This window comes from Hipposideros armiger, unplaced genomic scaffold, assembly GCF_001890085.2.
Source record: "Hipposideros armiger isolate ML-2016 unplaced genomic scaffold, ASM189008v1 scaffold_110, whole genome shotgun sequence".
Classification (NCBI taxonomy): Eukaryota; Metazoa; Chordata; class Mammalia; order Chiroptera; family Hipposideridae; genus Hipposideros; species Hipposideros armiger.
The window spans coordinates 3,274,902-3,287,742 of NW_017731460.1; the positions used below are offsets into that span (position 1 = coordinate 3,274,902).

At 37.5% G+C, this 12,841-nt stretch overlaps 1 protein-coding gene across 2 annotated transcripts in view; it reads left to right on the top strand.

Annotated features, from left to right (window-relative positions):
- Positions 1–8,783, top strand: part of SPESP1 (sperm equatorial segment protein 1) — a 12,558-nt gene extending 3,775 nt beyond the window's left edge. For both annotated transcript variants that reach the window (XM_019647274.1, XM_019647273.1), the window contains exon 2: positions 6,130–8,783. In XM_019647274.1, coding sequence (XP_019502819.1) covers positions 6,132–7,124 — 993 coding nt within the window. In that variant the 5' untranslated portion in view covers positions 6,130–6,131 and the 3' untranslated portion in view covers positions 7,125–8,783. The remainder of the gene's footprint in view (positions 1–6,129) is intronic.
- Positions 8,784–12,841: the final 4,058 nt, after the last annotated feature.

The window sequence follows — 12,841 nt, forward strand, 5'->3', positions numbered from 1 at the left end:
AAGATTTTATTGGGGAATTGGGGAAAGGGGACAGTGTTGGGGAATTGAGGAAGGGGAACAGCCAAGTTTTTCTTCAGTCTTAGTTGTGGAGGGCGCAGCTAGCTCAGCTCCAAGTCCAGTCACCATCTGGCTGCCTGTCAGCTCAAGGTGCCATGTTCAATCTTAGTTGCGGGTGGGCATAGCCCACCATCCCATGCGGGAGTTGAACTGGCAACCTTGTCGTTAGGAGCACGTGCTTTCACCTAGTTGAGCCATCCTGCTGCCTGTTGGCAGCTCAGTGGCAGCTCAACTCAGCTCGGGCTTAGCTCACCTGCCCATGTGGGAATTGAACTGGCAACCCTGTTGCTCAGGGCTTGTGCTCTTAACCAACTGAGTTACTCGGCCGGCCCCTATTGAAGCGTTTTTATGATGGCTACTTTTAAATCCCTGTAAGATGATTCTAATACCTGTGTCATTTCAGTGTTGGCATCTGTTGACTATTTTTTCTCATTCAAATTGAGATTTTCCTGGTTCTTGTTGAGACCACTGGCTTTTGATTAAAATCTGGGCATTTTGGGTATTATGTTGTAAGATTCTGGATCTTATTTAAATCTTCTGTTAAAGATTTTAAAAGGCCTCTGACACCACTTCAGCAGTGGAAGAGGAATGTGGCCTTGTTACCACAGGGTGGAGATGAACGTCCAGGTCCTCACGCAGCCTTCTCTGCTGGAAGAGAAGGTATTAATTCATACTTGGTAGCAGCACTTCTGTGGGATAAGGACAGAGGGTTTGAGACACCTCACTGAAGCCTGATGAGGGTAGAAGCTAGGTTCCCCACTCAGCCTTTGCTGGTGGGGGTCAGGCTTTAGTGTTTTCTGTGGTTTTTGGTTGGAATAGAGCAGTTATTATCTAAAAGTGTTCTGACTTGCTAGGCTACCCCTTTCCTGGTCCTTTGGACATGAAGAGAGCAGCCTTTTCTTGGAGCCTTTTTTTGTCTGTGTCCATTGGTGTTTCTGGGTTGCCAGCTGTTCCAGCACCCAGTCTGGGGTATATGTAACAAAAAGAAAACCCAGAGAACTCAGTGCTGTGTCATTCCTTGGGTCTTGAAGTCCCTAGTTGGTTTGCCTTCTTCTCTCCACCTTTGAGAGTCTTCTTATGCTTCTTTTATATATAATGTGCAGGGTTTTTAATTGTGCTTAAGTAGGAAGAATAGGGAAAAAGTAGATGTTCTCTATCTTTTTGGCAGTGGAAGTTCAGATATATTGCTTTAAAACATTTTATTTGGGGCTCATGGAAGAGACAATATGTTTTACAAATAAACAAGAACACCTAAGTGGAACACATATGGAAATTATGTGATGGCCTGTTTTTATTTTAAATTTTGGTCAAAATATGTTGGAATTAGATTTACAATTGCTTTTTCTGTATTATTTTCCAGTTTGTATATAAAGCATTAGTTATTGAAAAAGAGAATGAAGTCCTAATTGACTATTAGACATCTATCTAAATTATTTAGGTAAAATTTTATCTGAGTAGTGATTCCTAATACTCTAAATAAATTAGAGAGAATGTAAATAAGTTCAATATTTAAAAAATTTGTTTAAAATTCTCCATTAATGTTTCATTTTTATAGGCAGTTAACCAGTGTACATTACTTTAGCAGCATTCTTTTTACTTGACAAGCAGTTTGATGCCAAGCCTCAAGTTTTTTCTTTTAAAAGTCTTTAGATAAATACACATGCTATTAATTTAAAATTGTTTTAATTTACAGGTCCATAATTAAGACTGTCAGGAAATATAACCACGTTAATGCCAAAATAAAATGCAATTCATATTAAATATTATCACAGAATTATAACACTTAAAAACCACACATAGAACATTTTAATTGACAAATTCTATTGGTCTTTATGATTTTATAATATTGTGTAGGTTTTATAATAACCAGTTTTTAAGACACCAGGTATTTGGTTTGTAACACATTTCAAGTGAAATCCCATATTCACATTATATTTATGTTTTTCAATGCAGCTCTCGAAAAGTTTATTAGCTGAAGTGCTAAATCCAAATTCTGTGTAGATTTGAATATGCCCTATTTACTTTCCAGTTTTATGTTCTTTGATAACTACACAGTTAGCACACAAATGAAACACATAAGAAAATACTCTTTAAAAAAGTGAAGTTTTTAAAAAGACTTAATTTTACCAATATTCTTCTGAAATTTTAAATTGTAGCATTAAATAAGAACTCCCCAAAGAAATACTAAAATTACCTAGTTTTATTGTAACCCTATATCTTATTACCCTTTGAGGTAAAGATATTTTCATATGAAAATTCTCAAATTTGAGATTATATATCTTTTAAAAATTATATCTGCTCCCCCCATGTTTTCTAAGAAAAGAAGAGGTGGGAGTGGGTTAGTTTTCCTTTTTTATTCAGTTTAGAAACTTGATTCTTTGAGATTAAGGTGACATGGGTTTTTTTTCCTTAAAACTTTAGTCTCAAAGAAACTAGGTACATTACTGTGCAAGATTTTTAATGTTAGCCTTTTATTATATCATTACATTTTATTGTCATTTTTGGCATGCCATGACTTCTTAGGAGCATAGAAGCTATTTTTTTTTCTTTTTTTGAGTGTAAATTTTTTTTCTGGAAAAAAATGTTTATTAAAATAGTTAATGTATAATAGTATCTTAGCTTTACTGGTTAGGAAAGCTCTCCAGAAACAGATAAAAGTATAAAAAGCACATTCATATATATTCATTCTTTTAAATAGACATTGTGGAAGAAATTATTTCTTTCTTATACCTTTTACCAATAGAAGGTTTATGCAATTAGATATTTAAATTGGTAGTGCATTTTTAAGAACTTGAGGCTTCCAAATATCATTTTAAAAATTCAGTTAGTTTGTAGTATATTTACATAGATGACAGAGCACCGAGTTTACTTGGGGTGGTTTTTTTATTCAGTTTCTTTAAAAAAGTAAAATAAGCCAGTTAATTTACATGTGTTAAAACCATTATTTGTAGTTTAAAATGACTGACAAGACCTAAAAAAAAAAATCACATTTTTAATTTACAAAAATTTACAATATCTTTGGCCACAAAAACCAGTTTCTCAACTGAGATAGGGAACCGAAACCACTCCTAACTCTGGAAGAGGAAGAAAATCTGATGAGTTCTATTTTCATATCAATAGTCTTTTTTTTTTTTNAGCAAGCACTGCTACTGCTGTGTTTTCTTCCAGAATGATTTCTGATGCACTCATATAAATACATAACTGTGCTGTGATTTTACGTAAGTGGATATGTGGGTTTCTTTGCATTCTTTTTCTTACCTTACTACCATATTTTGGAGATTTTTTTTTCTATGTTAGCACATAGATCAAAGTTAAAGTTATAGAATTCCACAGTAAGGACATACCTTGGGTATTTCATGTGTCTATTTGGATGGTCCATAAGATGAAAGCCACTAAGGTCTTACCTGATTTATATAAACAAGCAAACATACAAAAACAACCCCAATTCTGGGCCTAACAAACAGACATCTTATTTCAACCTCTCACTTATAGCCCCTCACCCAATTCCCTGACCTGAGTCCATTTACAAACTCAGAGGCTCCTAAATGAAGGAAAAGCTGGAAACCCTTGAGGAATAATTCAGTAATAACACCACAAGTAGGAATTGTGATTCTTACTCCTAGCCTTGCCTAAAGGGGCCAGTGGTCATCTATAGGAAATATGCATGGACAAAAATAAATTTCCAGTCCTCTGAGATTACTGGACACTGGCTATGAATCACACTAATTCCTGCAGATCCAGAATGCCACTGCAGTTCACTGGTTAGACTGGAGCTTAGAGGGGTGAGGTGATCCTGACCGTTAGGATAAGAGTAAATTATGATAGAAAAGACGAAGTGGAAACCCACAGAGCTTTATCCTCCCTTCCCCAAATCAAAAGAGTGAAATGGAAGTTATACCAATCCCTTGGTGAAGGACTATATAAGTGTCACCCTGAAAGATTTGAAAGATGCATTTAACCTGCCAGCTTGGTTGGGAATGAAAATGGATGGANGGCAGCTCACCTCGGGCCAGGCATCGAACTGCTGTTGCTCAGAGCTCGCACTCTTGAGCGAGCTCTTAACTAACTGAACCACTCGGCCGGCCCTTGTGTGTGTTTTAAGGAGTAAAACATTTCATTATAGATAAGTCTAAAGCCCCCTTTAATGACCAACTTCAGTCCTATTCCCTCTCCTCAGAGGCAACTACCCACATAATTTGGTTTGTTACCATTTTGTCCATTTAAAAAAAAATCCACGTCACAGACGAAATGTATGATACTATGTCAGTGATGTAAAAATATCAGTATAAGGATAGCACCAAAATCTACCTTACATTCTATATCTTTCTTTTTTCACCCATCATCATCATATGGATCTTGAAGTATGCAAGGCTTTCCCAAGCATGACATAAAGTGCAGAATCTACATCTGCAGACAAGTCTAGCATCTTTCCACCATCACATTGCCTCACTAAGCTGTTCTCATTAAGAATTTTTTAAAATTTGGAAATATGCTTTCAATTTTGATTAAACTTCATCTGGTCTTTCTAAGTTTTACCAGAAGAGTTAAGGAAGAGGGGAGAGTGTAAATATAAAGCACTTTTGAACTATTGTGCTTGCCAACCAGCTAAATAAAAGTGCCTCCTGAACAGAAAGCTTGTTACTATTTTTTCATTTTGCTTGGAGAGGGAGGGTTCAAGGAAGAGTTATGCATTAGAGTTTGGTAAAAAGTGATTTACTTCCTTGAATTCAATCAATTTGTATCCATGATAGTGGCAAAATCCAAAATTACATGCAATACAAAATTCCAGCACTGAAAATTAAAAACTTCTGACTGAGGACTAGGGGGTTGAGCAGAATTTCAGAATATCTTATTCAATAACCTTTTTCTGTTTTCCACATTGGAAATAAGAAGCTTCACTACTCAGATAGAGCAAAATATCAGCATAAATACAATTGTCAATTTGGTTGTCAGAGTGAAAGTTGATGGTTTGGACTAGAATCTGCAAACTTTTTCTGTAAAGGGCCAGATAGTACATATTTTCAGCTTTGTAGGTCATGTGGTCTCTGTTGCAGCTGCTCAACTCTGCTGTTGCAGCCCTAAGCAGCCATAGACAATACATAAACAAATGGGCAAGGCTGGGTTCCAATAAAACTTTATTTACAAAAACAGTTGGGTGGATATGACCCACAGGCTATAGTTAGATCTTTGCTGGGTTGAGGGCAGTGGTAAACTAGTGAATGTTTAACATCTGGCTTTTTGGAGAGCAGGGTAAGTCCTGGTTTATAGCATTTGCCCCATCGTGGCTGATTTCATGCTACCTATGTGACGTCACTGAAGAGGCAGGAAGAAAAAAATATATGGTAGCACACCGTTATATGGCGTTTGTACCATGCACAGATACCCTAGAAGTAAATAACCTCAAGAGCATAGATAATAGTAAAATGAAATAAAATAAGAAAGTGGTTGAGTTTTGAATACTTATTACCTTTGTTTTCAATGCAATTTATTTAATTGCAAATTCAAATAATTTAATTTTTAAGGCTGTCCATGTTTATTTAACATCGGACTCACAAAATTACTAAAAATTTAATATTTGGCTCTGGTGAGCCAGTATGAACCTACTTTAGCACACCACTGTGTTGGAGGACATAATACAAATTTTTGCTTTAATAAGTTGCCTACTGAATCATAAGTGATATGGGAGAGTAAAAGCAACAAGATATAGAGGATTATGTTAATATGCAATTTTTACACCAATCTTGCTCACCTGTTTCAATAAGAATCTGAAACAATAATTTTTTTTTTTTTTAGAGGGCAGTGTCACTGGCCCTCCTATGTGGGATCCGAACCGGGGCCCTCTGGCATCCCAAGCCAGCTCCCAAACAACGCGCCACTCAGCCGGCCCAAAAAAAAAATTAATAATTTTGTTCTTTTAAGTGAGAGTTGACTACGTCAGAGCTGTTTTATGTCTTGGTTTTTTATCTCAACTATTAAGTGATAGCATATGTAGTAAATTTGGGTCAGTAGTCTTTGTCAATATGTCATATATAATAATAAATGTAACTTAACATTTGATTTTTTTCCCTTAAGGCATGACTGTGACACCTGATGAAGAACAAAACTTGAATCATTACGTACAAGTTTTACAGAACCTACTACTAAGTGTTCCCACTAGGGAGCCAGGCCATAAGAAAAAATCAGAGTCTCCAAATAATGTTCATTCTATGGGATCGAAGGTATCAAAAGTTAAGGAGATAATTTCACATGATGAAGCTTCAACTGAGAATGATGTTATAATGAACCCTGTCACTAATGAAGCTACAACTTTCCCTACTAGAGGCTTCACAACGGAAACAGGGAGCAAAAAACCCACTGAAAGTACACCATTCTGGTCGATTAAACCAAACAATGTTTCTGTTGTTTTACACTCAAAAGAACCTTATATTGAAAAAGAAGAGCCAGAGCCAGAGCCAGAGCCAGATGTAAAACAAACGGTGGCTCCAACATCCTGGCCAAATGTTACTGAATTACCCCCAAGTCCTTCAAGTAGGAGCCCTGACTTGGATACCTCCACAGAACTAGAAGATGTTCCTCAGCTCTCAGGTGAATATGACACACTAGAATTTGAAAAACATCCACTGATTTTGAGTAATGAAGACATTTTGAAAAAAATTGCAGATATTAGTTCAGAGGTACAAAAGATACCTCTCCCTGAGAGCCTCAAGCCAGAATATAGAGAGGACATTAAAGCTTCTAAAGAGCACCTAAAACGAAGTCTTGCTCTAGCAGCAGCCGCGGAACATAGATTAAAAAAAATGTATTCATCCCAGTTATTACCACTAGGACGAAGCAGTGGTGAAATTGATGGCATTGAAACTGTTATTAACATGCTGTATAATTCTAGATCTAAGTTATCTGAATATTTAGATATTAAATATGTCCCACCAGAGATGAGAGAAAAAGCTACTACAGTATTCAATACATTGAAAAAAATATTGTGTGTAGGTCAAGTAGAAACTCAAAAACTTATTAGGAGGTTATTAAACAATAATATAAAAATTTTAAACTTACTTGATATTCCATGACAAAGATGATTTAAGCAAACTGGGCATTCACTCACAAGAGAAACAAGCATATTAGTGACTCAAAAGTTGTATAAAAATATTTTCTGTTGTAGTTCAATGTGCTAATATCTTACATGTCATGTGTTATGAAAAAACTTCAATGCTCTAAAAGCCTAAAAATTTAAAATAAAATTTTGGTTCAGGAGTTTGTAGTTTTTTTCTTATTAATCAATTTTAAAAGTCATAAAGACCTAATCTTTAAAATATTTAAGCTTTGATTTTACTTGAATAGATTAGTTAAGTTCACCCATTTTATAAGAGTTAAGAGAATGTATTATATATATGTATAAATATATTTTTATAAGTAGCATGTAAATGTAAAATTACTTTTTCAGAGAATCTGAGTTTTCTATCTGAATAACATAGTTGGAGCTTGTCTCAGAACTACTTTCATTTGGATATATGTGTGCCTCCTTTGAAAAGTGGATGGTATAATTAAGATAAATCTCTTTTCCTTTGTTGTTAAATACTTTTGGAATATCAGTGAGGAATTGTAACCTGGATTTGTAGTGAAGTCATTTTCACTGATTTCCTCTTTTTGTTTGTTTATATACATATATATTGAAGCTTTGCAAATCTTTTATTTGAGATTATGACTAACATCATTAAACTTAACTGTGTAATATTGTAATTATGGTGCAGATAATTCTATTTCATGTTTTGACCAGTATTATATTTAAATTTATTGATTTATTTACTCATTCATCAAGCCAGTCATTTATAGTTTAATGAAGATTTACTGACCTTTTACTATGTGCAGGACAAAAATGCTAGGCTTTGGGGATACAGTAATAAGGCCTAGTTTCTTCTCTCTTTGAGGTTATATTATAGCAGGGAAGGCAGACACTAAACAATAACTGCAACAATTTTTAAATTTCATTTGTGACAAGTTATTAGGAAGGTATCAGAAATGACCTCACCTAGACCAAATTAATGGGAAAGCTACTCTGAGAAGGAAGCATTTAGGTGAGACCTAAAGGATGAGGATATATGTAAGGCAGAAGGGGGCATTCCAGGCAGAGGGAACAGTATGTGTAAATGCTCTGAGTTCAGAATGAGTATGGCAAGTTCAAGAAGTAGTTGGAGTGTAGAAAGGCAAGGCAATGCATCTCAAAATGGAACTGGTGAGGGTCAATTGGAATAGATCCTGCAAGGACTTAAATTGCATATTGAAGATTTTAGTCTTTTTCCTATGATCAATGAGAAGTCATTCATTGGTGAATTTTAAGAAAGGATGGGTATGATCAAATTTGTTTTTTTTTAAAAAATATCATTCTGGCTACAGTTTTAGAGGTAGGTAAAAGTAGAAGTGCCCTGTACTCAGGCCAAATTTAGCTTGGACTAGATGGAAAGAAGTGGCAATTATGAGGTAGAATCAGCAGGATTTGGTGATTGAAAGAATATGGGGACTGAGGGAGTAGCGGAGATGAAAAATAATTCCCACACAATTAGCTATATTATGAAAAGAACTACATAAGTTTTGTTTTATAATAACACTCTTTACCTTTTCATGGCTTGATAGCTCATTTAGTTTTAGCTCTGAATAATGTCCCATTGTCTAAATGTACCACAGTTTATTTACCCATTCACCTATTAAAGGACATTTTGGCTGCTTCTAAGTTTGGGCAATTATCAATAAAGCTTCTTAAACATCCATGTGCAGGTGTTTGTGTGGATATAAGTTTTCAGTTCCTTTGGGTAAATACCAAGGAGCACAATCGCTCAATCATACAGTAAGAGTATGTTTAATTTTGTAGAAACCATCAAACTGTACCATTCTGCATTCTCAGCAGCAATGAATGGGAGCTCCTGTTGTTCCACAGCCTCATCAGCGTTTGGTGTTGTCAGTGTTCTGAGTTGTTGCCATTGTAATAGGTGTGTAGTGGCCTCATTGTGACCTACTAGCTTTTAATTAAACGTATTTTGTGTATGTTTAACCACTCACCTGTTTTAAGAACCTTTGGGTTGTCTCCAGTTTGGAGCTATTAAAAACAAAGCTTCTATAAACATCCATTTACAGGTTTTTGTGTGAACACAAGTTTTCATTTCTCTGGGATAAATGTTTAGGTGTCAGATAGCTGTGTTATATGATAGTTGCATATTATGTCTTATAAGAAACTGCCCACTGTTTTCTAGAGTGGCTGTATCATTTCATATTAACCAGCAGCAATATATGAACTTCTCTGAAACCTCACCAGCATTTGGTGTTATCACTATTATTCAATGTTTATTTATTTTAAAGGGTACAATTCACTGGTTTTAGTATATTCATAAAGTTTTACAACCATCACAATGATCTAATTCCAGAGCTTCATCACCGCAAAAAGAAACCCCATTCCCATTAGCAGTCATTCCCCGTCTCTCTCTCTCTCCCAGCCCTTGGCAACCACCAACTTGTGTTCTGTCTCTATGGATTTGCCTATTCTGGACACTATATAATGTAATCATACAATATATATGCCAGTCCCAGGAAGGAGGAATAACTGCCCCCTCCATGATGAAGGGGTTTGATGTAATTAGCTGGCTGTTCTATTTAAGAGATGGTACCCTACTGGCTGCTCAGGTTCAATCTATTGGGTTGTTGGAAAAGTCATGATGTATTTTTTCTATGTTTTTCGTTGCAAAAATGCATCATGACTTTTTCGACAACCCGATATGTTGCCCTACAATCAGGCAGTCAGCAATGGCAATAACTAGATCAGCCTTGGTGAGAGGGAGCTTATCCTCTTGCCAACTCATTGCCTCATTCCTGCCACTATGGCTATTCCATTCATTGGATTATTTAGCAAGTACTGAGGCAGCCAAAGGCAGAGGTGAGCTGACATGCACTGGATGAATCTTCCTATTCCCTGGGTTTCTCAGTGCCCCCTGAAATGGTGCTCTCAGTACTGACTGAGAGACAAAGTTTCACACACATTCCCACCCTCACGGGTCATGTACATGTCTCTTTCCCAGAGTTCCTAGTCTCTACTCTCTGTCCTTGCAGATCATTTGTTACTATCCATGTATATCTTTAGGTTATTACTTCCTCCCTTACAAAACTGATGACTAAGTGTTCTTCTCAAGGCTCCGCCCACTGAGAGGATTTCCCCAGCACCACCCAACACTGTCCTTTAGGTTCACCCCTGTGTGGGCATGTACTGCAGCAGCAGTCCTTATTGGCTCATATCAACATACCAACCTGACCCATCCATGAATTAGAAACAAGTTTTTTCTTCTTTATCTGGTTGTAGGGAACCCTCACAAGGTTTAAGGTAAGGTATTGCTGCAACAGATGTGGAAGTCTTGGAGGTTTGAGTCACCTGTTTACATAGCTTATCTGAGTCTCCTGTGCCTACTTGAGCCGAACTCTAAATACACAATTGCCATCATAGAAAGGACTACTGTTTCTTCGGTGCATCTTTTGACATGGTGGGTCTGACGATATACACCTCACAGTGAGCAACTCCAGTTTCACTTGGTGTTCCATGATTAGATGCTCAGTCTCTACTAAGACTCACTTCAGACAGAAAGTTGTTTCAAACAGAAAGTTGTTTTCTGCTGCAGAAGGCATGGCTTTGCTCCACAACCCTAGAGGTCTGAATTATAGATTTCCTATCAGGGCTTGCCAGAGACTCCTTATAGTGTACTTATCTACCATGGATATGTCTAGCACCTGAGCCAGACTGGATCATATGATCTAAATGTCAGTACCGCTCAAAGCCTGGACCTGCAATAGAACCCTCTCTCGCTCTGTGCCTCATTCAAAATTGATAGCCTCTGAATTACACAATAAATGGGTTGGAGCAATATTCCCAAAAGGAATATATGTTGTCTCCCAAATCAGGTGTTGTGTCTTTCTTAGTATTAAGGAATGAGAGATACAAAAATTTGATCTTATGAAAAGATGAACTGGTGTAGCCAAACTGTTGATCCGATAGGCTCCTAAATCTCGGCAGGGTTTATCATCTACCTTCTGCACATTTCCTTAGAACATCCCACTTCTTGTTCACCTAATCTGATTAACATGACATTTTATCAATATAGGTGACCAGAATGATATGTTTTGGAATGTTAAAATAAAGTCCCTCTGGATTGTATTGTGAAAGAGAACAGGAGCATTAACATAGCTCTGGGGCAAGACAATTAATATGTACTTCTGTCCTTTCCATATAAATGTTATCCTCATTTGTTCTTCTTTATTGGTGGAGATAGAAAATATTACATTTTCCAAAACGTTAGCCCCATACTAGGTATTAGAGCTGTTGTAGTAAACCTGTAACACCTGGCATAGCAGCTGCAATTGGAGCTACCACTTGGTTGAGTTACTAGTACATTAGTATCTGTCTGGTTTTGCAGTGGCCATACAAGTGCATTGAATGGGGGAAATAATGGGGATTACTACTCCAGCAGTCTTTAAATTTTTTGAGAGTGACTCAGCACACACACAAAGATTCATTATTTCTATTGATTTGCTATCTTGGTTGTCGGGGAGGGCTCTAATTTAGGAACTTTCACCTGCCCTTCCTCTGTAATGACTCTAATGCTGTAGGTCAGGAAAACAATACAAGGACTAGGAGCTGCTAAGAAAATCTGTCTCAATTTATACACTCAAGGATGGTGAAATAACCAGAGGGTGATGTATGGACCCTTTGGAACCACTGTGAAACAGACTTCAATTTATCACCTGGCCTCCTTAAATCACCACTCTAACCAGGAGCCATGATGCAGGGCCAGGACCAGGGTGAGGCAAATGAGGTACCTAGGGTGCAGACTTCAAGGAAACACTTTCAGATGCCACCCCTGCACTTGCACGATCCTGAGAGTGAGGACCTCCTTGAACGCTGTGCCCAAGCCTCTTTCTTGCCTCACCCTAGTCCTGGCCCTGCTGTTTTGGCCTCACACCATTCTGGTGTAGAACTCTTGCATATCCCAGTATTTCCCCTTCCTCTTATACCTCCTCCCAACCCACCACACAGGAGATTCTTAGTAATGATGAAGCTTCAACATGTCAGGGGGTGTGACCACACCACTTACTACCAGCAACGAGAGGCTTTTTGCCACCTGACTGAATGACTCAGTTCCATCACCCCAAGGGGACACCTTTCTAGAGCTATTCCTAACACCAATTATGTTCATTTGTCTTCTCCCAGACAGCAGAGTCTATGACAAAGATGTGGATACAGGAAGTTTATTTGGAAGGTGATACAAAAGAGCAGGAATAAAGGAATTTGGAGAGAAAGACAGGAAATGCAAGAGTATTTTTGAGTTGGTATCTCTGTGGGCAACTAGGGTTTAATAACCTTTTGACAAATGACCCTCTGACAAATCATGAGGTATATACCTCAGAGGAAGAGTAGCAGAGTCTTTTAACCACCATTCTTGTCCCCCATTTGTGGAGGGTAGCTCCCTTGCAATTCCAGACTGTGCGTTCCCATGGGCTGACCATGTCCCCCTGGCTTATGAGGAAGCCCTGAGGCAGAAGAGTGGTGAGAACAAGACAGGTATCTGAGGTGCGAGGCTGAAATCAGAGATGGGCTGAGAGGATGTGGCATCAGAGCACCTATTGGTCTATGCTGTGCCACACCAGTGATAATTATGATGCCACCATATGCCACAGATCACTTGCTTCACCATTTCTCCCAGTCAGGAATATATCCTGTGCTCTTCAAGTATGTGAGCAATCCAATCCTGGAATC